At 41.6% G+C, this 27,700-nt stretch overlaps 1 protein-coding gene and 1 long non-coding RNA gene across 3 annotated transcripts in view; one reads left to right on the forward strand and one right to left on the reverse strand.

Moving 5' to 3' along the window:
- The first annotated feature begins 1,233 nt into the window (after positions 1-1,233).
- LOC127912486 (uncharacterized) overlaps positions 1,234-27,700 on the forward strand; it is a 65,017-nt gene continuing 38,550 nt past the window's right edge. Inside the window, exons 1-2 of one of the 2 annotated variants that reach the window (XR_008082918.1) lie at positions 1,234-1,389; positions 26,041-26,169. This is a non-coding gene — a long non-coding RNA (uncharacterized LOC127912486). Of the gene's footprint in view, positions 1,390-2,727; positions 2,959-26,040; positions 26,170-27,700 lie in introns of those variants that run through there. The other variant, XR_008082917.1, reaches the window with a different exon arrangement.
- LOC118360271 (amphoterin-induced protein 3-like) lies at positions 16,969-20,087 on the reverse strand. The gene is made up of 2 exons (XM_035739568.2): positions 19,666-20,087; positions 16,969-19,250 (listed from the first exon to the last, which is right to left on the reverse strand). Exon 2 carries the CDS (start codon positions 19,229-19,231, stop codon positions 17,792-17,794), a length of 1,440 nt encoding a protein of 479 aa, XP_035595461.1. The 5' UTR covers positions 19,232-19,250; positions 19,666-20,087; the 3' UTR covers positions 16,969-17,791.

Here is a 27,700-nt window from a genome sequence, read left to right on the forward strand (position 1 = left end):
TAGTAACATTTTGGTATGGAGTGCTAAGAACTTCCATGAATCTATAACTGACATCTGTCGTTGGTTTAGCAACCACAAGTTTCAGAACTATGACGGTAGCCCGTCAGAGCTTTTTTTTTTAGAGTAATCTGATTGGTCGAAATACCATTCATTGAAAGAACAGAATTGGGTTGCCTGTGTAAACACAGCCTACTACTCCATCACAATAAATGGGACTTTGGTACAGAAGAAATGACAAATTCTGATATTTTTTTACACATTGATCAATCGCAGAGCTTTTTAAGAGCTTATGTGATTGGTCAAAAAACCAATTGGTGCAAAAAAGATCAGAATTGGGCTGCCCCAATTCTGTTAATGCCTGGCTTGACCCAAAAGGCTGCATACAAACATAGCTAAGGTCAGAAATCGGGGTTGTCTTGGAGAAAGAAATAGCCTATAAATAATTGATGTCTTCATTTTCCTCTCTGTATCAGAGGGTTTCAATCCACCAGATGGCACTCCTTCTATTTGATAATATATAGCTGTGGGTTTCACCGCTAGAGGGCACACATTGGATAAGCTGTGGGTTTCACCACCAGATGGCACTCCTATTGGATAATATGTAGCTGTGTCATACCAACCAACACACCCTTTTTTAAAATGTTACCTTATTTTAACTAGGCAAATCAGTTAAGAACAAATTCTTATTTACAATGACAGCCTACACCGGCCAAACCCATAGGGCAAATTGTGCACCGCCCTATGGGACTCCCAATCACTGGAATTGAACCAGGGTCTGTAGTGACACCTCTAGCACTGAGATGCAGTGCCTTAGCTCGCTGCACCACTCGGGAGCACAGTCCTCCTTTTCCACCTCCAAGGCATATGCCTTTTGCATTTGACTTTTTGTACATTATTTGGTCACAAATATGGAGCTCTGACACCAACATCTGCATAGGACACTGATTTTCAGCCAGGTAAGATTTTCATACAACATTAAAGTTGCTATTCAGTTACCTGTCTCTTGCCATTCAGATGAAATGGTACAATGTGATATGATTTGTTTTGGTTTATTGTGTTAGAATATGTATATTTTGGTCACAAGTATAAAGTCCATGTTCCATTACCATACCCCCATCCCTAGGTGGCAGCAGTGAGGCCTGATAAGAAAGTGATTGCTCTCAGATGCAAGTTATTCGTGACTGCAGGTGATTGCAGAGGAGGCTGGTGGGAGGAGCTGTAGGAGGGCGGGCACAGTCCTATAGCACCTCCAACCAGCCTCATCTAGATTGTAGATTCATGTGTGCCTTTTGCATTTAACTTTTTGTACATTATTTGGTCACAAATATGGATGATATGGAGCTCTGACATGCCAACACTCACATCTGCAGGATGCTGATTTTCAGCCAGGTAAGGTGTTGATAACGTACAGCATCCAAGGCTGCATTTACACAGGCAGACTAATTCTGATCTTTTGCCCAATTATTGGCAAAGAATCAGATCTGATCTGTAAAAAGACAAATTATTGGCAAAAGATCAGAATTGGGTTGCATGTGTGATCTTTTGCCAATAGTTTGTCTTTTTACAGATCAGATCCAAGTTTATATTAAATAACCTATTTCTTGCTATAGAGTACCACAGTATGAGTCATAATACCCATAAAATCTAGCTGTCAAGGGAAATTGTTCTCCACCATTCATTTTTCCCATAGGAGTTTTTAGAAACACTTAAATAATGGCTGTGTTTTGTGTAGGCTTGATGTTTGATAACCGTGTAAATCCCTATAGACAAGGTGACTTATTATTCCCCCCCCCCCCAAATTGAAATTCTAATTAGCTGTTAATGTGGCTATCATAAAGAAGTACAAATGCGAGGCAAAGGAAATAATCTCTGGATTAATGACCTAAAATATTGGCTACATTTCTTTAAATGGACAATTCTGTGAACTGTCTAGTGTAAGTTTAAAATTGATACAATACCTGTTAGCAAAGGTGCCTGTTAGAGAGGATGTGCAGGAGCTTGAAGGGATTTGTAGTCTTGCATGATGTCTATTTTGATGCTAATTAGCATTTTTGAATCTGAGAGCAAATGGAGGTGATTGTTTTGATAAAAGTAACCTTTTCCGGGAGAGATTTGCATGGTTATTAAAATGTCACACCAGGGTAAGCCTACGCGAAACAAAGCCCTTATTTGAAGTGTTTCTAAAATTAATGGTGGGAAAACGATTGGAACCATTTCCCTGTTTGGCCGCTAGGTTTTATGTATATTATGACATCTTCACTGTGTGTTTCCATTCAGATGAATTGGTACAAGGTGATATAACATGGTTTATTTTATCATGGAGACTTTTGGTTTACATCAGTTCAGGAGTAAGATCACAATGGATCATCGGGCATTTTTGCGAGAGTAGGACGATGTTGCCCATGCGTCTCAGGTCAGATTGGTATCATCCGCTGTATAGTAAAGTGTAAGAATCGGAGAGGGTAAACTGAGGCTAGCTAATGCTAGGTTAGCTAATGCTAAAGCAACCCATTGAATTCGACAACACTTGGTACCTACTCGCTCCAACCCTATGAGTCGCATTTTCATGGAACGCAATGGGTTGTGTTAGCATTAGCTAGTCTAGCATGCTGACGAAAATGACAGTTTAATAAGAATATTTAAATTGAGGATATTTATAATTTATCTCATTATGGGATAATTAGGGTTACAGCGCCATCTCCCATCACAGGATTGAAGTACGTTTTTCGAGCCATATCTCACGCCGTCTCAGCGGTATCCACATTCTGTCACAGCATCGATCTGACTAGAGAGCGAAGTAATGAACGTCTAGTCAGGTTTTTTGGGGCTTATCCCAACGAGCTAAAGCTTTGATAGTAACGCCAGAAGTTAACACATCTGTCTTACCCGAAAGGAATTTATCAATGGCTGCCCCAGGATGTCTGACAAATGAGGTTGGAACACATTATGCCCACTAAGGTAACACTATGATTGCAGCAATGTTTCCTACGCGCTCTATAGACCAGACTATGTTTGTTCAGTTTGCACAATACATACAGATGTGGACCTTCCTGCACCATAAATCAGCATAATTTCACTTTGACATTGTTTGCTCCATATGACTCATCTAGAAGTCTTGACCCAGCTTCTTTATTGTTTCCCAGAGAGAAATGTGATATTGTTTTGCTTCATGTTATGAGGCACAATCTCTGAGACAAAACTTTCAGAAAATCTTCACTTCAGATGCAGAGATGAGAAGACAAACATCAAAATGCCTGGCATGGAGCATGATGACTCTACTTGCTTTTCAATCAATGACCGCTATCAAACAGAAGTTAATGTGGATTGAGAGTTAGGGTGTGGTTAGAGTTGACATTAGGGCTATGTTTACATGACATCCTGTCATGACTCTGCCTGTGGGTGTAATGTCTGTCTGGGATGTGATAGAGCCTTCTGCAGCTGCATGCCTCTGTCATCTCTAGCCTGATGGCTGTTTTGACAGTTCAGTAATAGACTCATGAGACTGAGAGGGGATAACTCTCTCAGTACTGAATGTCGTTTAAATTTTGCTGTTCAGAATGAACCCCCCACATCCACTGTAATTGGATTCCTGATTTGAATGAGTCCTTTTGGATCCAATTCAAATCCCTGCAAAACAAATAGGCTGGAAATAGGACCGAGTTCACTAATTGAAGCGTAATTGAGTATTTTACTTTGGGGGAGGGCATCTTTTCACCCATTCAGTGGGCTTCCCTGTACATCCTGGTAATTAGTTACATCTCCATTCAGTGGGCTTCCCTGTACATCCTGGTAATTTGTTACATCTCCATTCAGTGGGCTTCCCTGTACATCCTGGTAATTAGTTACATCTCCATTCAGTGGGCTTCCCTGTACATCCTGGTAATTAGTTACATCTCCATTCAGTGGGCTTCCCTGTACATCCTGGTAATTAGTTACATCTCCATTCAGTGGGCTTCCCTGTACATCCTGGTAATTTGTTACATCTCCATTCAGTGGGCTTCCCTGTACATCCTGGTAATTAGTTACATCTCCATTCAGTGGGCTTCCCTGTACATCCTGGTAATTAGTTACATCTCCATTCAGTGGGCTTCCCTGTACATCCTGGTAATTTGTTACATCTCCATTCAGTGGGCTTCCCTGTACATCCTGGTAATTAGTTACATCTCCATTCAGTGGGCTTCCCTGTACATCCTGGTAATTAGTTACATCTCCATTCAGTGGGCTTCCCTGTACATCCTGGTAATTTGTTACATCTCCATTCAGTGGGCTTCCCTGTACATCCTGGTAATTAGTTACATCTCCATTCAGTGGGCTTCCCTGTACATCCTGGTAATTTGTTACATCTCCATTCAGTTTGGAATGCACAAATAATTAAGCCCAGTTTCACTCAGTTCCAAACCCACCTACTCTCCCATTCTCTTTCTAAAACTCCGCATCTGGGAGCCTGCCTATGTGGGTTAGTGGAAACTAAGTTTGACTTCAGCCTGCTTGAAGCGTTGATCCGTAAACTGTCAAATGGATGGTAAGCAAATGGAATGAATTTTTAGGTATTTTTTTCTGTGCTTTTCATCACCGTCCTGTATTGCAGTGTGGTTGCATGATTTTTGAATGTGATTAGATTGAGTTGCATTTGGATGTGTATTATGTTCTTGTACATGCCCTCACCTATGTATTTAGTTTTCAAGGCCATCAGACTGTTAAACAGCCACCACTAAAATTGAGTGGCTGCTGCCAACATACTGACTCAACTCCAGCCACTTTAATAATGGAAAAATTGATGTAAAAAATGTATCACTAGCCACTTTAAACAATGCCACTTTTATGTTTACATACCCTACATTACTCATCTCATATGTATATACTGTACTCGATATCATCTACTGCATCTTGCCTATGCCGCTCTGTACCATCACTCATTCATATATCTTTATGTACATATTCTTCATCCCTTTACACTTGTGTGTGTGTGTATAAGGTAGTTGTTGTGAAATTGTTAGGTTGGTTATTACTGCATTGTCGGAACTAGAAGCACAAGCATTTCGCTACACTCTCATTAACATCTACTAACCATGTGTATGTGATTTTATTGTTTTTTATTTGGGCAGTGAAGCTAAAACATTTAATTTGGCTCTATATTTCAGCATTTTGGATTTGAGATGAAATGTTTCGTATGAGGTGACAGTACAAAACGTCGCCTTTTTATTTAAGGTTATTTTCAAACATATGTTTTACTGTTATAGAAATTAAAGCAATTTATGCATCTAGTCCCATTCAAGGTGTCATAAGCACAAATTCACTTACTGTATTACTTTTTTTTCAAAAGTTTATTATTGTTTGTGACTTGAAAAAATGTTGGATGCATTTGCAGTTTTTTTGGTTGTTTCAGATGATATTGTACCCAAATAGATATGAATGGCAAATAATGTATTGTGTCATATTGGAGTCTCCTTTGAATTACAAATAAGAATATAATATGTTTCGGAACAATTCTACAATAATGTGGATGCTACCATGATTATGAATTAATTGTGAATTATGATGATTGAGAAAGTTAGAGGCATAAATATCATACCCCCCCAAAATGCTAACCTTCCCTGTTATTGTTAATGATGAGAGGTTAGCATGTCTTGAAGGTATGATATTTGTGTCTGTAGGAGACAGGCAACTTGAATACACTGAAGTAGTTTAATATTTTCCAGAGAGCAGTAATATACAAAGATGCATGTTAGATCCACTAGGTGATGTCTTCCCATGATTAATCATAAAACCACCACTCAACACCCCGCATGTACTCGTTCACATTGCAGCCATGCTGATGCTTTAACTGGAGGACACAGGACTCTCAACCCAGCTGTGTCTTTCCTTTAAATGGACAGGGGGAAGAAAGAAAAGATTAGCGGGATTTAGCAAAGGAACAATTGACAAATCACCCTGGATCTATCCCTGTGGTAATCTCTGTAAACCTGACCCTAGCTCATGTCATCTCTCATGCAATAGCCCTGTCCTCCCTGACAAAACTGGTCATGAATAACAGAGACTAAACACAACGTTATCTCTAGTGGGTTAGAGGAGTGACGGAGAGATTAGGTAATGCTTACAGGGAGAATGACCTGTATGTACGTACAGCACCAGTCTAAAGTTTGGACACACCTACTAATTCAAGGTTTTTCTTTATTTTTACTGTTTTCTACATTGTAGCATAACAGTGAAGACATCAAAACTATGAAACAACGCATGTAATCATGTGGTAACCAAAAAAGTGTTAAACAAATGAAAAAATATCTGAGATTCTTCAAAGTAGCCACCCTTTGTCTTGATGACTGCTTTGCACACGCTTGGCATTCTCTCAAACACCTTCACCTGGAATGCTTTTCTAACAGTCTTGAATGAGTTCACACATAAGCTTGTTGGCTGCTTTTCCTTCACTCTGTGGTCTAACTCATCCGAAACCATCTCAATTGGGTTGAGGTCGGGTGATTGAGGAAGCCAGGTCATCTGATGCAGTACTCCGTCACTCTCCTTCTTGGTCAAATAACCCTTACACAGCCCGGAGGTGTGTTTTAGGTCATTGTCCTGTTGAAAAACAAATCATAGTCCCACTAAGCGCAAACCAGATCACTACAGAATGCTGTGGTAGCCATGCTGGAACTCTAAATAAATCACAGACAGTGTCACCAGCAAAGCACCCCACATCACACCTCCTCCTACATGCGTCACGGTGGGAACCACACATGTGGAGATCATCAGTTCACCCACTCTGCATCTCACAAAGACAAAAAATCTCAAATTTGGACTCATCAGACCAAAGGACATATTTTCACTGGTCCAATGTCCATTGTTTGTATTTCTTGGCCCAAGCAAGTATATTTTAATTGGTGTCCTTTTTAGTAGTGGCAATTCAACCATGAAGCCCTGATTTTTCAGTCTCCTCCGAACAGTTGATGATGAGATGTCTGTTACTTGAACTCTGAAGCATTTATTTGGGCTGCAATCTGAGGTGCAGTTAACTTTAATGAACTTTTCAGCAGAGGTAACTCTGCAAAGTAGAGTTGCGGCTCAACGGATCATGTGGCTGGGTCTACAGTCAATCACGGATTACAAAACGAAAACCAGCCCCGTCGCGGACATCGTCTTGCTCCCAGACAAATTAAACAACTTCTTTGCTCGCTTTGAGGACAATAGTGCCACTGAAACGGCCCGCTACCAAAGCCTGTGGGCTCTCCCTTCTCCATGGCCAACGTGAGTAAAACATTTAAACATGTTAACCCTCGCAAGGCTGCTGGCCCAGATGGCATCCCTAGCTGCTTCCTCAGAGCATGCGCAGACCAGCCGACAGGTTTGTTTACGGACATATTCAATCAATCCCTTTCCCAGTCTGCTATGCCCACTTGCTACAATATGGCCACCATTGTTCCTGTCCCCAAGAGAGCTAAGGTAACTGAACTAAATGACTATCGTGAAGTCATCATGAAGTGCTTTGAGAGACTAGTCAAGGATCATATTACCTCTACCCTACCTGACACTAGACCCACTCCAATTTGCTTACCGCCCCAATAGGTCCACAGATGATGTAATCGCCATCACACTGCACACTGACCTCTTACCTACAGTTGAAGTCGGAGTTTTACATACACCTTAGCCAAATACATTTAAACTCAGTTTTTCACAAGGTTTTCCTGACAATTAATCCTAGTAAAAATTCCCTGTTTTAGGTCAGTTAGGATCACCACTTTATTTTAAGAATGTGAAATGTCGGAATAATAGTAGAGTGATTTATTTCATCACATTCCCAGTTGGTCAGAAGTTTACATACACTCAATTAGTATTTGGTAGCTTTGCCTTTAAATTGTTTCAGGTAGCCTTCCACAAGCTTCCCACAATAAGTTGGGTGAATTTTGGCCCATTCCTCCTGACAGAGCTGGTGTAACTGAGTCAGGCCTCCTTGCTCACACATGCTTTTTCAGTTCTACCCACACATTTTCTACAGGATTGAGGTCAGGGCTTTGTGATGGCCTCTCCAATACCTTGACGTTGTTATCCTTAAGCCATTTTGCCACGACTTTGAAAGTACGCTTGGGGTCATTGTCCATTTGGAAGACCCATTTGTGACCAAGCTTTCACTTCCTGACTGATGTCTTGAGATGTTGCTTCAATATATCCACATAATTTTCCTTTCCTCATGACGCCATCCCTCCTGCAGCAATGCACCCCCACAACATGATGCTGCCACCACTGTGCTTCACGGTTGGATTAGTGTTCATCGTCTTGCAAGCCTCCCCCTTTTCCTCCAAACATAACGATGGTCATTATGGCCAAACAGTTCTATTTTTGTTTCATCAGACCAGAAGACATTTCTCCAAAAAGTGCTATCTTTGCCCCCATGTGCAGTTGCAAACCATAGTCTGGCTTTTTTATGGTGGTTTTGGAGCAGTGGCTTCTTCTTTACTGAGCGGCCTTTCAGGTTGTCGATATAGGACTCGTTTAACTGTATATTTTGACACTTTTGTACCTGTTTACACCAGCATCTTCACAAGGTCCTTTGTTGTTGATCTGGGTTTGATTTGCAATTTTCTCACATTCATCTCCAGGAGACAGAACGCGTCTTCTTCCTGTGTGGTATGACGGCAGTGTGGTCCCATGGTGTTTATACGTGCATACTATTGTTTGTACAGATGAACAAGGTACCTTCAGGCGTTTGGAAATTGCTCCCAAGGATGAACCAGACTTGTGGAGGTCTACAATTTTATTCTGAGGTCTTGGCTGATTTATTTTGATTTTACCATGATGTCAAGCAAAGAGGCACGGAGTTTGAAGGTAGGCCTTGAAATATATCCACAGGTACACCTCCAATTGACTCAAAGGATGTCAATTAGCCTATCCGAAGCTTCTCAAGCCATGACATCCTTTTTTGGAATGTCCAAGCTGTTTAAAAGCATAGTACACTTAGTGTATGTACATTTCTGACCCACTGGAATTGTGATACAATTTCACTGTAAGTGAAATAATAGATGATGATGATAATATTAGATGTCCTAACCGACTTGCCAGAACTGTAGTTTGTTAACAAGAAATTTGTGGAGTGGTTGAAAAATTTGTTTTAATGACTCCAACATAAGTGTATGTAAACTTCCGACTTCAACTGTAAGAATGCTGTTCATTGACTAACTCATCATTTAACACCAAAGTACCCTCCAAGCTCATCATGAAGCTCGAGACCCTGGGTCCAGGATAGAGGTCGACTGATATTAATTTTCAATGCCGATACCGATTATTGGAGGACCAAAAAAAGCCGATACCGATAAATCGTCCGATTTATTGTTATTTTTAAATATTTTTTAAAAGTTTATTTTAATTTTAAGTTTTTAAATTATATTTATTTGTAATAATGACAATTACAACGATACTGAATGAACACTTATTTTAACTTAATATAATACATCAATAAAATCAATTTAGCCTCAAATAAATAATGAAACATGTTCAATTTGGTTTAAATAATGCAAAAACAAAGTGTTGGAGAAGAAAGTAAAAGTGCAATATGTGCCATGTAAGAAAGCTAACGTTTAAGTTCCTTGCTCAGAACATGAGAACATATGAAAGCTGGTGGTTCCTTTTAACATGAGTCTTCAATATTCCCAGGTAAGAAGTTTTAGGTTGTAGTTATTATAGGAATTATAGGACGATGTCTCTCTATTGCATTTCATTAACCTTTAACCTGGATGTTCTTATAGGCACTTTAGTATTGCCAGTGTAACAGTATAGCTTCCATCCCTCTCCTCGCTCCTACCTGGGCTCGAACCAGGAACACATTGACAACAGCCACCCTCGAAGCAGCATTACCCATTCAGAGCAAAGGGAACAACTACTCCAAGTCTCAGAGCGAGTGACGTTTGAAACGCTATTAGCGTGCACCCTGCTAACTTCGCTAGCCATTTCACATCGGTTACACCAGCCTAATCTCGGGAGTTGATAGGCTTGAAGTCATAAACAGCGCAAGGCTTGATTGAAGCATTGCGAAGAGCTGCTGTCAAATGCATGAAAGTGCTGTTTGAATGAATGCTTACGAGCCTGCTGGTGCCTACCACCGCTCAGTCAGACTGCTCTATCAAATCATAGACTTAGTTATAACATAATAACACACAGAAATACGAGCCTTAGGTCATTAATATGGTCGAACCCGGAAACTATCCTCCTGAAAACAAGACGTTTATTCTTTCAGTGATATACAGACCCGTTTCGTATTTTATCTAACGGGTGGCATCCATAAGTCTAAATATTCCTGTTACATTGCACAACCTTCAATGTTATATCACAATTACGTAAAATTCTTACAAATTAGTTTGAACTGAGCCAGGCGGCCCAAACTGTTGCATATACCCTGACGCTGCGTGCAATGAACTCAGAAGTGACACAATTTCACCTGGTTAATATTGCCTGCTAACCTGGTTTTCTTTTCGCAAAATATGCAGGTTTAAAAATATATTATATTATTATATGCAACGCAGGACACGATAGAGAAACTAGTAATATCATCAACCATGTGTAGTTAACGTGTGATTATGATTGGTTGTTTTTTACAAGATAAGTTTAACGCTAGCTAGCAACTTACCTTGGCTTACTGCATTCGCATAACAGGCAGGCAATGTAATCAGGTGGTTAAAGCATTGGACTAGTTAACTGTAAGGTTGCAAGATTGAATCCTCGAGCTGAACGGTGGGTTAACTGCCCCTGAACAAGGCAGTTAACCCACCGTTCCTAGGCCGTCATTAAAAATATGAAAGTTAAGAACACAAACTTGCCTAGTTAAATAAAGATTAAATAAAGGTGTAAAAAAAAGAATCGGCCAAATCGTTGTCCAAAAATACAGATTTCCGATTGTTATGAAAACTTGAAATCACTAGTCACTTTAAATAACGCCACTTTAATAATGTCTACATATCCTACATTACTCATCTAATATGTATATACTGTATTCGATACCATCTACTGCGTCTTGCATATGCCGCAAGGCCATCGCTCATCCATATATTTATATGTACATATTGTTATTCATCTCTTTACATTTGTGTGTATAAGTTAGTTGTTGTGTATTTGTTAGATTACTTGTTAGATATTACTGCACTGTCGGAACTAGAAGCCCAAGCATTTCGCTACACACGCATTAACATCTGCTATGTGTATGTGATCAATAAACTTTGATTTTCATTTAAATGCATTCTAGCTATGCATTCTACCTCATGAGGTAGTCAGCAGGTTGAGAGAATGCCAAGTGTTTAAAGCTGTCATCAAGGCAAAGGGTGGCTATTTTGAAGAATCTCAAATATAAAATATATTTTGATTTGTTTGACACTTTGGTCTACTACGTGATTCCATATGTGTTATTTCATAGTTTTGATGTCTTCACTTATTCTACAATGTAGGTGTGTCCAAACTTTTGACTGGTACTGTATATGTATGTGTCACTCGTGTGGCTGGTCCCCAGTCCAGGGCCATCTTTGAAAAGGTGCTGACATCATTTATTGACCAACACACTCTGGCTGCATTTACACAGGCAGCACAATTCTGATCTTTTTTCCACTAATTGGTCTTTTGACTAATATCAGATCTGTCTAAACGCACCCTCTGTAGTTTAGACATGAGATTGGAGTGGTGATGACTGGTCCTTTGCATTCATTCTACGTGGGCATGTCTGCATGATGCCATGAAATCAGGTGCTCTCTATTTCCATATTAAGCATTTATTGTGATGATGGGGTTCAAGAAGAAGAAGATTATGGTGATTAAAGATGATTATAATTAGCAGTGACTTGGTTTTGATAAGACTGATCGTCACCCTCTCAGATTCAGACTGCACAATGATAATTTAATTAAAGATTTAACATTAATCAAACACTTATCTGACCGGCTTTCCTTTGCGATACAGTATGTCAGATTGCAATTTATGGCTACTGGTGACATCTCCTTGACATTATAGAAAGGATTACATCTAATCCTATGCAATCTCAATCCTATCCTGACCACCTTTCTTCCTAAAGTTTGCATCCAGTGAAACAACATCTGAAAACATTGGTTAGTTAGAGGACTTCGATGTGGTGGCTTAGACGAAGAGATATATTTTTCCTTGAAATCACTCCTTGTGTCTGGCCTTATGATGAAAATCTCTATGCACCCATATGTAATATCTGATCTCTTTGCCATTGACCTAATGTTCTCACAGGCAGCAGCTTTTGCTGTGCTGAATTATCCTATTGCAGCTCTACATGCATGTCTGATGTGTGTGTGCGTGTGTCCACCTCTGTTTTTAGGTTGATCCATTTCTGATACTGCAGCATGTAATGTAAGCCTGTCATTTGAAGCATGCTAGATTAAAACAGAACAAAGCAAAAAGAAACCAGCACATTTCGCCTCAGATTTGCTTGGAGAAAGTGGCAGCACGCCATCGTAGCGTTTATCAGTACAGCTCCCATTTGTGTGGCGTTAGTACCAATGTTGCAAGTGTTCAGTGCTGATGGATCACAGAGATGCCGCCTTTGTCGGCTATTCCAGTTGGTGATTTGTTTTTTTTGGGCTCGTTGACGCCTGTTGAGGTTTCCGTTCTGTCACATGCCATATAAACAACCATTATAGACATAAATTGATAGATGTGTGGTATTAGGAGTTTCAACATCCGGTTACATTTTGGGGTCTGTGAAATGCTAATGTTACTACCAGGTAGACTCCTGTCACCGGTAGATTGGGGTTTTCAGGGAAGGCTTGTGCACAGGCACTAGATTGTTTCTACAGTGTCCTAGTTTACATTCATTGAATCACAAATTCAGGATTATTGGATTAAAACCCACTAGAGTCGATTGATGCACCGTCAGAATCTGTCAGTTTAAGCAAGAGATTTTTGAAATCTATTTTTTTGCATTGGATGCGTCTTAAACCCTCACATCCGCCAACGTGGCACTTCCTCATCTGCGGTGAGAGGTGGCAAAGAGAGTTGTTTTGTCAGACCATGAGACATTTCTGAGAAGGCTGATTTTTGGGATGTCTGTAGTGTCCAAACGAATTGACCTATAAACTATTATGACCACTCTATGGAAAGGGGAGACTCACGAACACAATGGTTCTCTACGACCCCCACAAGTGTCAGGGGACTTGTCTGAAGTTGGTACCATCGATGAGACAACTTCTGTCTGTAGCATCAGAACAACTACTCAGTCAAGGGGTTTTCTCTTTCATTGTAGAATAATAGTGAAGTCATCTGAACTATGAAACAACACATATAGAATCATGTATTAACCAAAAGTGTTAAACAAATCAAAATATATTTGAGATTCTTCAAAGTAGCCACCCTTTGCCTTGATGACAACGTTGCACACTCTTGGCATTCTCTCACCCAGCATCATGAGGTAGTCACCTGGAATGCGTTTCAATTAACAGGTGTTAATTTGGGGAATTTATTTTGTTAATGCGTTTGAGCCAATCAGTTGTGTTGTGACAAGGAAGGGGGGTATACAGAAGATGGCCCTTTTGGTAAAAGATCAAGTCCATATTATGGCAAGAACCGCTCACATAAGCAAAGAGAAAATACAGTCCATCATTATTTTAGGACATGAAGGTCCGTCAATGTGGAACATTTCAAGAACTAGTGCAGTCACAAAAACCATAAAGCGCTATGGTGAAAGTGGCTCTCTGGAAGACCCAGAGTTACCTCTGCTGCAGAGGATAAGTTCATCAGTTAACAGCCTCAAATTGCAGCCCAAATAAATTATTCAGAGTTCAAGTAAGAGACACATCTCAACATCAACTATTCAGAGAAGCCTTCATGGCCGAATTGCTGCAAAGAAACACCAATAAGAAGATACTTTGCTTGGGTCAAGAAATAAGAGCAATGGACATTAGATTGGTGGAAATCTGTCCTTTTAGTATGGTGGTGCTTTGCTGGTGACATTGTCAGTGATTTATTTAGAATTCAAGGCACACTTAACCAGCATGGCTACCACAGAATTCTGCACCAATACGCCATCCCATCTGATTTGCGCTTAGTGGGACTATCGCTTTTTTTCCAACAGGACAATGACACAAAACACACCTCCAGGCTGTGTAAGGGCTGTTTAACCAAGATGGAGCGCTGCATCAGATAAACTGGCCTCCACAATCACCCAACCGCAACTCTATTGAGATGGTTTGGGAGGAGTTGGGCCACAGAGACGAGGAAAAGCAGCTAACAAGTGCTCAGCATATGTGGGAACAGGTTCAAGACTGTTAGAAAAGCATTCATCATAAAGCTGGTTGAGAGAATGCCAAGAGTGTTAAGCAGAGGGTGGATACTTTGAAGAATCTAAAATTATAAAATGTTTTCATTTGTTTACACTTTTATTTTGGTTACTACATGATTCCATATGTGTTATTTCATAGTTTTGATGTCTTAACTATTATTCTACAATGCAGAAAATAGTAAAAAATAACTAAACCCTTGTAGGTGCGTCCAAACTTTTGACTGGTACTGTATGTTTGATACCTACAGTGCCTTCAGAAAGTATTCAGACCCCTTGACATTTTCCACATTTTGTTACATTACAGCCTTATTCTAAAATAAATGTTTTCCTCAATCTACACACACAACCCCATAATGACAAAGCAAAAACAGGTTGAGACTTTTGCTAATTTATATATATAAAAAGAAAAACTGAAATATCACATTTACATAAGCAATCAGACCCTTTACTCAGTACTTCGTTGAAGCACCTTTTGGCAGGTATTACAGCATCCAGTCTTCTTGGGTATGACGCTACAAGGTTGGCACACCTGTATTTAGGGAGTTTCTCCCAGTTTTCTCTGCAGATCCTCAAGTTCTGTCAGGTTGGATGGGGAGCGCTGATGCACAGCTAATTTCAAGTCTCTCCAGAGATGTTTGATTGTGTTTGGGCGCTGGCTGGGCCACTCAGGGGCATTCAGAGACTTGTCCCGAAGCCACTCCTGCGTTGTTTTGGTTGTGTGCTTTGGGTCGTTGTCCTGTTGGAAGGTGAACCTTCTCCCCAGTCTGATGTCCTGAGCACTCTGGAGCAGGTTTTCATTCAGGATCTTTCTGTACTTTTCTCAATTAATCTTTGCCTCTATCCTGACTCGTCTCCCAGTGGCTTCCGTCTGGCCGCACTACCATGAAGGCCTGATTGGTGGAGTGCTGCAGAGATGGTTGTCCTTCTGGAATGTTCTCCCATCTCCACAGATGAACTATGGAGCTCTGTCAGAGTGACCATCGGGTTCTTGGTCACCTTCCTGACCAAGGCCCTTCTCCACTGATTGCTCAGTTTGCTGCAGAAATGTTTTGGTACACTTCCCCAGATCTGTTTCTAGACACAATCCTGTCTTGGCGCTCTACGGACAATTCCTTCGACCTCATTGCTTGGTTTTTGCCTGACATGCACTGTCAACTGTGAAACCTTATATAGACAGGTGAGCGCCTTTCCAAATCATGTCCAATCAATTGCATTTACCACAAGTGGACTCCAATCAAGTTGTAGAAACATCTCAAGGATGATCAGTGTAAAGAGGATGCACCTGAGCTCAATTTCAAGTCTCATAGCAAGAGGTCTGAATACTTATTTACATAAGGTATTTGTTTTTGTTTTATTTTAAAATACAATTGCAAAAATTACTAAACCGGTTTTCGCTTTGTTGTTATGGGGTATTCTGTGTAGGTTGTTATTTAATACGTTTTTGAATAAGGCTGTAACATAATGTGGAAAAATTAGTGGTATGAATACTTTCCAAAGTCACTGTAAAGGGGTACTAAGATACTATCTTACATTTAGCTATTTGATTTTGTATGGGATCCAACCCTATTTTTCAATTTTGCCTAAAATGACATACCCAACTCTAACTGCCTGTATCTCAGGACCTGAAGCAAGGATATGCATATTCTTGATACCATTTGAAAATAAACACTTTGAAGTTTGGAAATGTGTTATATTCTCCTACATTAATTTCACATTAGATCTGGTAAAAGATAATACATAGAATTTTTGTTGTTGTACCATCTTCGAAATGCAAGTGAAAGGCCATATTGTATTATTCCAGCCCAGCCGCAATTTAGATGTTGGCCACTAGATGGCAGCAGTGTATGTGCAAAGTTTTACACTGATCCAATGAACCATTGCATATATGTTCAAAATGTTGTATCAAGACTGCCCAAAGGTGCCTAATTGGTTTATTAATACATTTTCAATGTCATCATTGTGCACTGTCCTCAAACAATAGCATGGTATTCTTTCACTGTAATAGCTACTGTAAATGAGCCAGTGCAGTTAGATTAACAAGAATTGAAGCGTTCTGCTCATATCGATGTCTATGTCCTGGGATTTTTTTTTGTGTTACTTACAACCTCATGCAAATCACATTAGCCTACGTTAGCTCAATTGTCTCGCGGGGGGGAAACACCGATACTGTAGAGGTTACGAATTAAAATGTGACCTCATGATAATTCCTGTTTTTGAAGTCCAATCTTTCAAAGTGTGGGTAGCCTATTTTCCTACAGCAAAAATTGTCTTCATATTCTTGCTGAATATTTTATGAAAATCATCAATGTATTTGTGTGTTCAGATGCCCTGTGTGGACAAAGTCATGGAGCCTTATGACAATCAGAATGAATGAACTAAATGTTTCAAATAACTTTTTGAGAACTTTTTGTAATCAAACCCACAAATGCTGATTTTCCAGATACTCAACTAGTCTGAAGAAGGCCAGTTGTATTGCTTTTTTAAAATTAGCACTACAGTTTTCTGCTGTGCTAACATAATTGCAAAAGGGTTTTCTAATGATCAATTAGCCTTTTTAAAATTATAAACTTGGATAAGCTAACACAACGTGCCAATGGAACACAGGAGTGATGGTTGCTGATAATGGGCCTCTGTATGCCTATGTAGATACCTCATTAAAATCAAACGTTTCCAGCTACAATGGTCATTTACAACATTAACAATGTTTACACTGTATTTCTGATCAATTTGATGTTATTTTAATGGACAAAAAAACAAAAACAAGGACATTTCTAAGTGGCCCCAAACTTTTGAACAGTAGTGTATATTTGCGGGGGAGTGTGGTTCGCTGGTGACCTGATATACTCACGCTTAACTTTAATCCCATGAAGGAAAAAAAGAATACAATTCCAAAAACTCTATTACTCTAACAGCTTTTGTGGATGTCAGCCAAGTCCAAAATGTCCCAATAGGACTTCATCAGTGTTCCCCAATTCTGTCCCAGACCTTTCACCCGACTGTGTCTGCTCATGCACTCACATCCATTTATGGATTTAAAAGGAAATAGCTCATGTTAAATATAATAGGAAATCTGTCTACAATATTCCCATGCTTACACCAATGCAATATTTTTACACTTAAGAGAGGACCAATGCTTTTGGAGTTCATGATTTTAAGGAGAGAAGATAAGTCTCTCCAGTGCCGAAGTTCGTGCCGTTCAATTAACTTTGCTCTAACCTTCCACAATAGCATGGACAGAAATATACAGTCTTGCAAAACTCAACCTGGTTTGCAATGAGACGGAGGAGAGGAAAGAGGAGGAACATTAGTTAGAGCCCTTATACAGACCTGTGAGGGTCTCTCTTTCACACTCTCTCCAGGGCTCAGCCATCATTTGAGGATAGTCCGGTTAGATGAAACCTTCCAGCAGAGAAAGAGGAACGAGGATGTCATGTTTGTTCCATTCAGACCACCTGATACATGTCTATTGTAAGTCATGGGCTCAATTCTTAAAGTGCTCTTTGTCAGCGACAGGCTCTAATAGGTTAACTAGGAGAGTCCGCTGGCTCCCCACTCCCACTGCAACCCTGGTTGCTCCCTGGCCAGGGTGGCCCTCAGATCCCCGTTCTGCTCCTCCATCAGAGGCTCCATGAACACCACCCGCTTGTTGATGTTGGCCTTGGTTGGGTCCCTGTGGCTCAGTGTGGGGGAGAAGATGGAGGCCAGGGTGTTTGGGTCGTAGGCAGGGATCGGGATGGCTGGAGGCAGGGGCTGCTTACAGCACCCACAGCGGCAGGGCGTTAGGTAGAGGTACATTAGGATGACTACCAGGGTGACCACGCAACCCAGTAAGGTGGTGTAGCCCGTGTTGAAGGTGTCAGGCATGGGGCGGATCACGGTGACATTCACCTCCCTGGTTGCATTCAGCATGTGTTTGTAGTCCAGGGCTGTACACAAGTAGAGTCCCGAGTCATTCAGCTTGGCTGCTGGGATCTCCAAGGTCCCGTTAGGGAACACGTTGATGAGGGTGTCGTTGAAGCTCGTCTGGGTCAGGTATTCCTGATTTGGAGAGACCCACGTGTATGACAGCTCTTTACCTCTGAGGGAGGTTTGGCAGTCCAGATGGACCCTCTCCCCCTCGTTCACCATGAGGTTGGAGAGGAGAACAGCCATGGGCAAAGAGACCACCTTCCCCACTGTGCAGTTTTGGAAGTAGAGGGAGTGTCGGAGGAATCGGACCGAGGCGCGCGGCTCGCCGTAGATCAGGCAGGTGTGCTCATCTGTGAAGTCCCTGACCGAGTCGAAGCCCCTCTGCTCCCAGTGCCAGAACACACTGTACATGGAACACTCACACACCAGAGAGTTGTTATGGAGGTACAGCCCCTTCTGCACTGACCCCGGCAGTGCCTTCACATCCTCCCAGGGTAGTGTGGTCATACGGTTGGAGGACAGGTCCAACATGGTGAGAAACGGATGACTGTGGTCCCGTATGGAAAAGAAGGGGAATTCTGTGACTTGGTTGAGGCTGAAGTAAGCCTTCCTGAGACTGCTCAGACCGCTCAGCGTCCCACCCTCCACGCGGGTGATATGGTTGTTGTAGAGCAGCAGCTCCTCCAGCCTCCACAGCCCCTGCAGGAAGTGCTGCTCCAGCACCCGCAGCCTGTTGGAGGACAGGTCCAGGTGACGGAGGCTGGAGGTGTTCTGGAAGACCCCATGGCCCAGCGTCGTGAGCTGATTGTTTGCCAGGCGGAGGGTGTCCAGTTTGGGCAGGCTGGAGAAGCTGCCGGGGCCCAGCCAGCCCAGCCGGTTGTAGCTGAGGTCGAGGGTGACTGTGGTGGGGGGCAGGAGGATGGGCAGTCTCGTGAGGCCCTGGGAGCCACAGCTCAGTGTGTCTGAGGTGCAGAGACAGATGGAGGGGCAGGTTCCCTCTGTGGAGTGGAGGAGGAGGCACAGCAGCACTACAGTGTCTGGAGAGAAGAGGGAGGTCATTCTGCTGTGGCCCGTTCTCCTAGGGAGGAAAGAGATTTGTTATGTAAATGACCTACCATGGTTGAATGAATGCAGTGAGAAGAGATTGTCAACGACCAGTGACTATTACAATGGTCAGAATACTTTTACAAGGCTGAGAATGGAATAGGGTATAAACCATAAAAAGCCTTAATCTATAGGTCAGTTTTATCATGCATGCACAAACAAAATGTATCCAGGGGATACAGAATTTTAAAAAGAAATAAAGATTCTTATCACATGACTTATCACATCTTATTGTCAAGTGTAACTGAACATTTTGGTTAGGAAGAAAACAGTCACAGCAGTAACAACTCTTTGAGATATCCTGATGCATGTTTTTCCATAATGTTCTGACTGTGTCGTCAAGAGTAGTGGTACAGGAGTGGAAGAACAAAGGGTTAATAAAGAAATACCTTTTCCCTGAAGAGTACTTTCCCTCTCTGTACAACTGACTCAAAGGCTTGTCATCGTCCTCACCAAGCAGCAATTAAAACCGCATCGCTGCCACTGATTTAATAAGTGTCATGAAGCAGATTTGAAAAAGCATGAAGTTATTCAGATATTCGCTCTACCACACCTCCAAGACCCGCTAAAACAAACTACACAAACAGCACGGAATCCTGACTGTTTTGTCTCTTTCCCCAAAGTACTATTTAATTCTAAGCAATTCTTCACACGAGTATCCAACTGTTCAGTCTAACTTCAGGACAGGTCCTTTTCTCAAAAGTATTACTTCACGTTAAGCGAGCCACAGGTATCCAACAGTTCAGCCTGAAGTGAGACCTTATCATCCCTTTCCCCAGCCAGAATCCTGAGCAAAGGTGTCACTACTCTCTCTTCTATCACTCACTCAGTCTCTGTCCACTGGTTAAGTTGCTCTGTGAGCTTTATCTGTCTGCCAAATGTGAGCGGTGCTTTATAAAAAAATCCTGCAGTGCTTTGCGATGTTACAAACACAGCTCACTTAATCTCCTACAATCCCCTCCTCCTGCTGTTTGTCATTTAGAGCACAGCCCTGTCTCCCTCACTGTCATCTTTTAAATAACGATGCTTTCCTTCCTTAGTCACTACTGCTATGTTTTCTCTCAAATTCCATCAACTTTATTGACATGGCGAGTTAAATCACTGGCATTGTCAAAGTATACATATATCAACAGTGGTTTGACTAACAGTAATAAGGTAACAATAATAGTAGTAGTGATAATGATTTTAACATTAAAAGCAACTACAGCAATGAGAATAATGAATTAAAGTAATAGGAGTTTAGTTTTAACATGGTTGAAGAGTCACATGGCATGAAAGACAAGACAAAACAAAATGGCAAATGCTACTGTTGCATTGTACTTTTCACTGGTCGTCCCTCACGTTGTGGGAGGGGGTCGTATATTTGGCTGCCAAAACTGCACATTTAGTTTTTTCACCCAATAAATATTAAAAGAAAAAATATATATATCTATTGATAGTTTCAAATTCTTTCTAATTAGTTTTGGGAAAGAAAGATTCTTAGGTCTGTGTATTTGTTACAGTGTAATAGGAAATGCAGCTCTGTCTCTACCTCTCCCCAGAGGTAGAGTGAGCACAGCCTGTCCTCTCTGGGCAGCCTGGCTTGCCTGTGATCACCGGTCTCTATGGCCAGACTGCTGTCTGTCCCTCTGTCCTCTCTGGGCAGCCTGGCTTGCCTGTGATCACCGGTCTCTATGGCCAGACTGCTGTCTGTCCCTCTGTCCTCTCTGGGCAGCCTGGCTTGCCTGTGATCACCGGTCTCTATGGCCAGACTGCTGTCTGTCCCTCTGTCCTCTCTGGGCAGCCTGGCTTGCCTGTGATCACCGGTCTCTATGGCCAGACTGCTGTCTGTCCCTCTGTCCTCTCTGGGCAGCCTGGCTTGCCTGTGATCACTGCTCTCTATGGCCAGACTGCTGTCTGTCCCTCTGTCCTCTCTGGGCAGCCTGGCTTGCCTGTGATCACCGGTCTCTATGGCCAGACTGCTGTCTGTCCCTCTGTCCTCTCTGGGCAGCCTGGCTTGCCTGTGATCACCGGTCTCTATGGCCAGACTGCTGTCTGTCCCTCTGTCCTCTCTGGGCAGCCTGGCTTGCCTGTGATCACTGCTCTCTATGGCCAGACTGCTGTCTGTCCCTCTGTCCTCTTCTCTCTTTTAACTCCTGTGACTCTCTTTCTGCCATTAACAGACAATGGATGATTGGGGGTTTAACATGAAATATTCAATAGAGTGGTCATTGTCTTGTTGACAGTGTTCTACTTGATGAATCCCAGACAATTAGTATAGGGATATACACTACATGTATGTAAACCTCTGATGTCTCTCTCTCTCAACACACCTTTTTCTCTCCTCTCTAGGTTTGCAGTCATTAATGCTTCTCTCTCCACATCCTTTGCTCTCTATGTGGCAGGAAGATGTCTATTCCTCTCCACCCACCTCTCCTGTGCACTGTGTGGGTTTCTCTCCTCTCTCTCCCCCTCTGTCCCATCCTCTGTGGAAGTATTTGATCCCTTCCTCTCTCCACCCTTTCTGTCTCTCTGTGAGTTTGCCTCTTTCTCACTCTGTTTTCTTCCCTTCCATCCACTTCCCATCTCCTCTCTCCTCTCTGTGGATTTGTCTGGATAGATGCAGTCTATGCCTCTTGGTCACGGTGGTCCTGACAGCTCTGATTTCTGTCACAGTGCATTAGGTTCACCTCCCAGATAACACCATTAGGTTCACCTCCCAGATAACACCTCCGCACTATACCTCATCGCCAGTGGGCGCATCCTGACTCCCACTCACTCATACAACCACAGAGTGCCAACCTGAGCCAGCCACGGGTGTAATGATGCATCTGGATCAGGCTTACTGACAGAAGGTGAACAGAAGGGAGCAGGTGAGGATGGGGATTGGCTCCACACGTAGCTGTAGTACGTAAGGAATCAGATTTTACAATTCCTGAGATTTGTTTGATTAATCTTTTATTTTTTAGTAAAATGTTATCCGTTTTTGATATGTGTTGCTCCAGGACAAGCGTTTGTGTAGGTGTTTTGATTTCAACAATAGTGGGTTAAAGATACTTGTATTATACTCCATGTTTATGCCATGGGCATATCACTGCCATGGATAGATGGGAGAATTACACACAATCTTGCCCCAAGGCTGTTGTTGTCAGTCAGCTTGGCAGAGATATACCCACCCACCCGCACATCACACATGCAATACTTGCATACATTAAATGTGCTTGAAAGTATTCCAAAATACCTTGAAGGTGTTATTTTGTCCAATCTTATCCAAATAGTAAAGTAGTTCATGTAATAGAATGGATAGAGAGCTGGTTAAGACAAAAGTATATTGACAATTTATAATAAATGAGCTGCTCCCACCAATATAGATAGGGGCATTAATCCCATACATGATAGTGTGTTCATCCCCTGGATGAGCTATAGACCTCTGCTTGAGAGCTGGTTCTTTCAAGTGCCGTCTGCTGTGTGTAGACGTGCTTCTCAGTCGGGTCGAATTAATCTCTCAGTGTATGACAGTTGTGTTGGATATTTTGACAGCTATAACAGAGGGGTCATGATCATGCCCCACTGGGTGTAATGTTATTGTAGCCCATAGCCTCTGTCCATGCATTGGACAGTTCAGGTTCTTGTGATATACTGTATATTGTATTTGATATATTTTTTAAATGTAGTTATCATTAAAAGGAAACATCTTCTCCTGATTTAGAGATTAGTAAGTGATGGGTAACCCCATTTAGCTCCAGTGACCTATTACAATACATATAACCCTATTGGCCTACATAATGGGTCCTGTGTGTGTTCTTGAATTTGTTGCTTGATTACGCACTCCTAAGAGAAACAATTCTGATGCTTTTTCCACTGATTGGTCTTTTGACCAATCACATCAGCTCTTTTCACATCAGATATTTTTCATAGCTGATCTGATTGGTCCAAAGACCAGTTAGTGAAAAAATATCAGAATTGGGCTGCCTGTGTAACCGCAGGGTAAGAAGAATATAAGCCCATAACGCTCTAGTTACAGAACATACTGCACTGTAATAACCTCTACAACCATGTCCATGGTATTAGGAGCCTTCTCCTCTACACTGGATGATTGACTGGGAGTCCTGTCTATCTACCTGCTTTGCAAATCCTACCTCCCCCTGTATACATTTGATTAGACTGAGCATATATGCAAACTAGTGCTATCAAATCAGCCAGATTCAGAGTGGACCTCAAAGCATAAACCCTGACCTGATGCTTCCTGCTCCCAGCAGTAAGTGATTTGCTGCACACCATCTGCTGCCTGCACAGGGACAGTTAGAGTGCTGCACAGGGAAATGTCTGCTCTTATCGTGCCCTTCACGTCCACTGTAAGCTACTATCTCTGTGGAGGCACAGATTGAAAAAATTGGCTCATTCTGGGAAAGCAGAAGTCGTTCTTAGTTTTAGTCAGATGAACAGGTGCAAATGTCCGATCACCTCTGCAGTTGTCCTGCCAATAGAAGAGTGGCTGAGCTGCTGTCTTGTGGTTTGAACCATGGGTCTCTCGGTTCTATTTTCTATTGTATTCTTGGAGGTCACCAGTATGCATCTCTATGGATGCAAGTAGCTGTAACTCTAATGCATGGGCAAACTGTGACAGAGAAAGAGGGAGGCTACAGTAGGTCCATCTGTCTGTTTTGACTATTGTATTGATCCAGCTGAATCCAGTGATCAACTCTGTAAACACATGTTGGGTTTGTCAATCCGAATGTGTTTTGTATAGCCTCCTGTTCTCTCCCTGCCAATTCTTAACCTGTGAATATGTACCCACTTAATTACCCTCCGTTTGAGCGGCTTTCTGTTAGCCTGGCCCACTGCCAAATTCTCAAATATGAATGAGTCAGTGGTGAGGATGAATAACATGGAGTTTAGTGTCTATTTATGTCTGTCATTTTGCAGTCTATATTTTTCACACAGCTGGGACAAGTTTTCTAGGATGTTCAACGACACTGTTTCATTGTGATGGGAAGGTAAATTGTTGTTACCCAGATCCATGCAGCCCTTGAATAATGTAAAGAAACATGTACTCTCCTATTTGAAAATGTCAGCGATAGCAATCCTATTTTATAGGTTACATAGAGAAAGAAGTTGCATATGAGACTTTGCACTCAAGTTACCCCACCTGACAGTCACAGATCAGGGAAATGCTTGGATGAAAAGGTTCAAGCCTGCCATCTAGCGGCCGGTGAATAAAGAACGATCAAAACATTAGTCAATAATAAAATGAATGTCCATTTCTCTCAGAAAAAAATACGTTTAGATACATTGCTACAAAAGTGGATTAAACATGTGGCAATACATAGCACAATAAAGCATACAAAATACTGCAAATATATAATTCCTTTTGAAATATTGGAGAAAAGAGATGAGTCTCTTTGGGATCAGATACTGCCCAGCACATCTTCCCTGTCGAGCACATGTTTCCTGTATATTTCTCCTGCTAATGTATGTTTGGGTCTGTGATTGCAAGTCAATAAACATTTAATTGTGTGCAGAACAAAGGCTATAGGCTACTTGTTGTTTTTAATGCTTCCATGTTACGTAGCCCCTCACTGTCCGTAATGATTACTAAAGGATTTCAATTAGAACTCAAAGGGATTACTACAACAGCTTGCTGCTCCCCCTTTTCCCATGATAAATGATTATGCGTTGTAGCTGGACTTCGGTAATAACTGCACTTGTCTCTGTTCCATTACTGAGGGATATGAGTTGTGAAATGAGATCAGTGACTACTCTGCTATCATTGATTGAGCTATAAAACATTATGGGCCAGAACAGAGTAAATGACATGACGTGATGGTGAGCGGGGTGCTCCCTCCTCTCTTGGGTCGTTCCACCTAAAAGCACAAGAAAGAGGATTTTGACACCCACCATCTCAGATTGTTCTGAAATTGTTTCTGTATTTACTAACATATATGATTAGCATTCCTGAAACATTATTTTGTTGAAATAACATTTCTGAGAAATGAAGGTAATTGATTGCACCCATATTAGCCCTATGTTTATTTATTTATTGGATTCAGATAATATTCTAAACATCTAGTACTCAACATCCGATTTGGACCAAACTTCTTCCTACCAATGAGTAAGACATGACGATTCTCCCAAAAATGGTCCAATGCCACCCATGGACTACTCACACCCCATGCCAATCCAACAACCAGTATACAGTATCAGTTCTCTGTTTGACAAGCAGTATGGAGCTGCTGCTTGGAGTATTTATTCTCCATACTATGTAATGTATTCCCGGTGCATCTAGTTTATTCTCCTCTGATCAAAGAAATTAGTCATTTAAGTCACTTGCATTATTTACCATAAAGTAGTATGAACGTACCTGTTTTTTTTAACACTAGATGCTGCTGTTCCTGCTATGCCACCACACAGGTCTCTCGTGTTTATTAAATAGATCACAACATTTTCCTTGCAATTTTAGGTAGAAAACCAATTTGTCTCATGATGAAAATAATCATCCTCACAATTAAAGCCGGTCCTCCATGAAAGCAATTCAGTTTATCCTTCTCTTAGCAACCTAATGCTTCAATCCAACTCTCCTTAGATAGTCCAACAAGTGACCGTTCTGAGAGGGCTATCCCTATGATGTAATTCTCATATGAAGACTTTGATGGATAAATGGGCTAGGGACTACAATGGTGTGACAAGACAACCCTAATAAAAACAGTTCTATATCTATTGGGATTAATCCCATAACTTCGAAACCATTAGAACTGTTGTAGCCTAATGGTTTGCTTGTTCACCAGGAATCGTCTAACGGCAACAAATCCCTTTTTTGAAGGAAATAAACCAGACAGAGGGGACGTTTTCTGGACACACATTAAGCATAAAACAAGGACAAACTGAATTGCTTTCATGGAGGACTGTCTTGAAATGTGAGTATGACCACACAATTTATTTTCATCATGAATCAAATCTATTGGTTTTCTACCCAAAGTTGCAATGGAAATGTTGTGATCTATTTAATAAGCACAAGAGAACCGCCAAATGGATGTGTACGGTATAGCAGGAATAGCGACATCTAGTGGTTAAAACATGGTACTTTCATACTACTTTATGGTAAATAATGCAAGCGATTTGAATTAATAATTTCTCTGAAAAGGGGAGGGAAAAACATCACCAGATTCACAGGGAATACATGACATAGTATGGAGATGCAATACTCCAAGCTGCAGCTTCATACTACTTGTCAAACAGAACTTCTACTGGTTGTTGGTGGGATTGGTGTGGGGGGTCCATGGGTGACTTTTAATTTTTAACATTTTTTATATTCCTTGGTAAGAAGTAATTTGGTCCAAATCGGATGTTGGTCAATCCTACCGGTTTCTAACAACAGAACCCATTTCAGAAGAATTTGATTTGGTGGGTGTCATGGCTATCTGAAATGACATGTAACAACTCTACTTTTCTTCCCTCTCATTCTCCTCTTTCATATCCTCTGGTAGTTATTAATAAAGATGGCCAGGCCATGAGCTGACTACTGTATATATCCTGTATATCATCTCTATCATTATGGGAGATGTATCTGAGAAGTGTTCTAACACGCTGATCGATTGGGCCAACCATGATAACATATCATTGTCATATAGAGAGAGACATGGGAGGGAGATATGATGGGGTGTGTTTATACCAGTGTTTGAGGATGGTTCCTGCATCTGTGTGGGTTTCCCAGCAGAGCTTTAGAGAGACAGACAGACACCGAGTTTATGATGATGAGTTCCATTATAGCAGTCTGTCACAGAACTGGGCCAGTAGACCCCCCTAGCCAGCTCTGCCAGTTGTGCTGTTCAGTGAGCCTTTCTATCGGTTGTGCAGTGGCTCTGTCTCTCTGTGACACTGGGGGACATCACAAGTGATGAGTGTTAAGCAGTTCCATCAAGGATCTCCGGGGCCATCCTCAGAAAATGAAACCGCCTCTAAACAGGTAACTCAATTTAACTCCTGGCCGCCTCTCTGCTACGCTACAAGCACAAATACTTTCCCAACTGATTGGATGAGGTAACAGAGCCAGAAAGGGCAACAGGAGAGGCCTATGCCACCTAAATTGCCTGGACATTGTCAGGGGAAGCTTTTTTCCCCTATAAATGGAGGAGTGGAAACTGAGGAGCAGAAAGGTTCAAGTTTTCCCCCTCCTTTTCAATCAATAAAAGGGACTGGCTTTAATCAGGGCGGTATGGAGTGCTGAAGATGGCAGAATGGAGAGTTGCTCGCCTGGAACCGCTCCCAACTTTACCCACTGTTTCAAAGGAATCTTGATTGTACTGGAGAGCAGACACCTTGTCCCTGCAGTCACTAAGGGATTCAGAATGAAACCACAGGAAAGTGAACAGGTGAAAGTAAAATATCAGCTCAAGCTGCAGAAATGCCACTTTGAATTAAGTGTTCTAAAACTTTTGACCGGTAGTG

This window comes from Oncorhynchus keta, chromosome 27 (assembly GCF_023373465.1).
Source record: "Oncorhynchus keta strain PuntledgeMale-10-30-2019 chromosome 27, Oket_V2, whole genome shotgun sequence".
Lineage (NCBI taxonomy): Eukaryota > Metazoa > Chordata > Actinopteri > Salmoniformes > Salmonidae > Oncorhynchus > Oncorhynchus keta.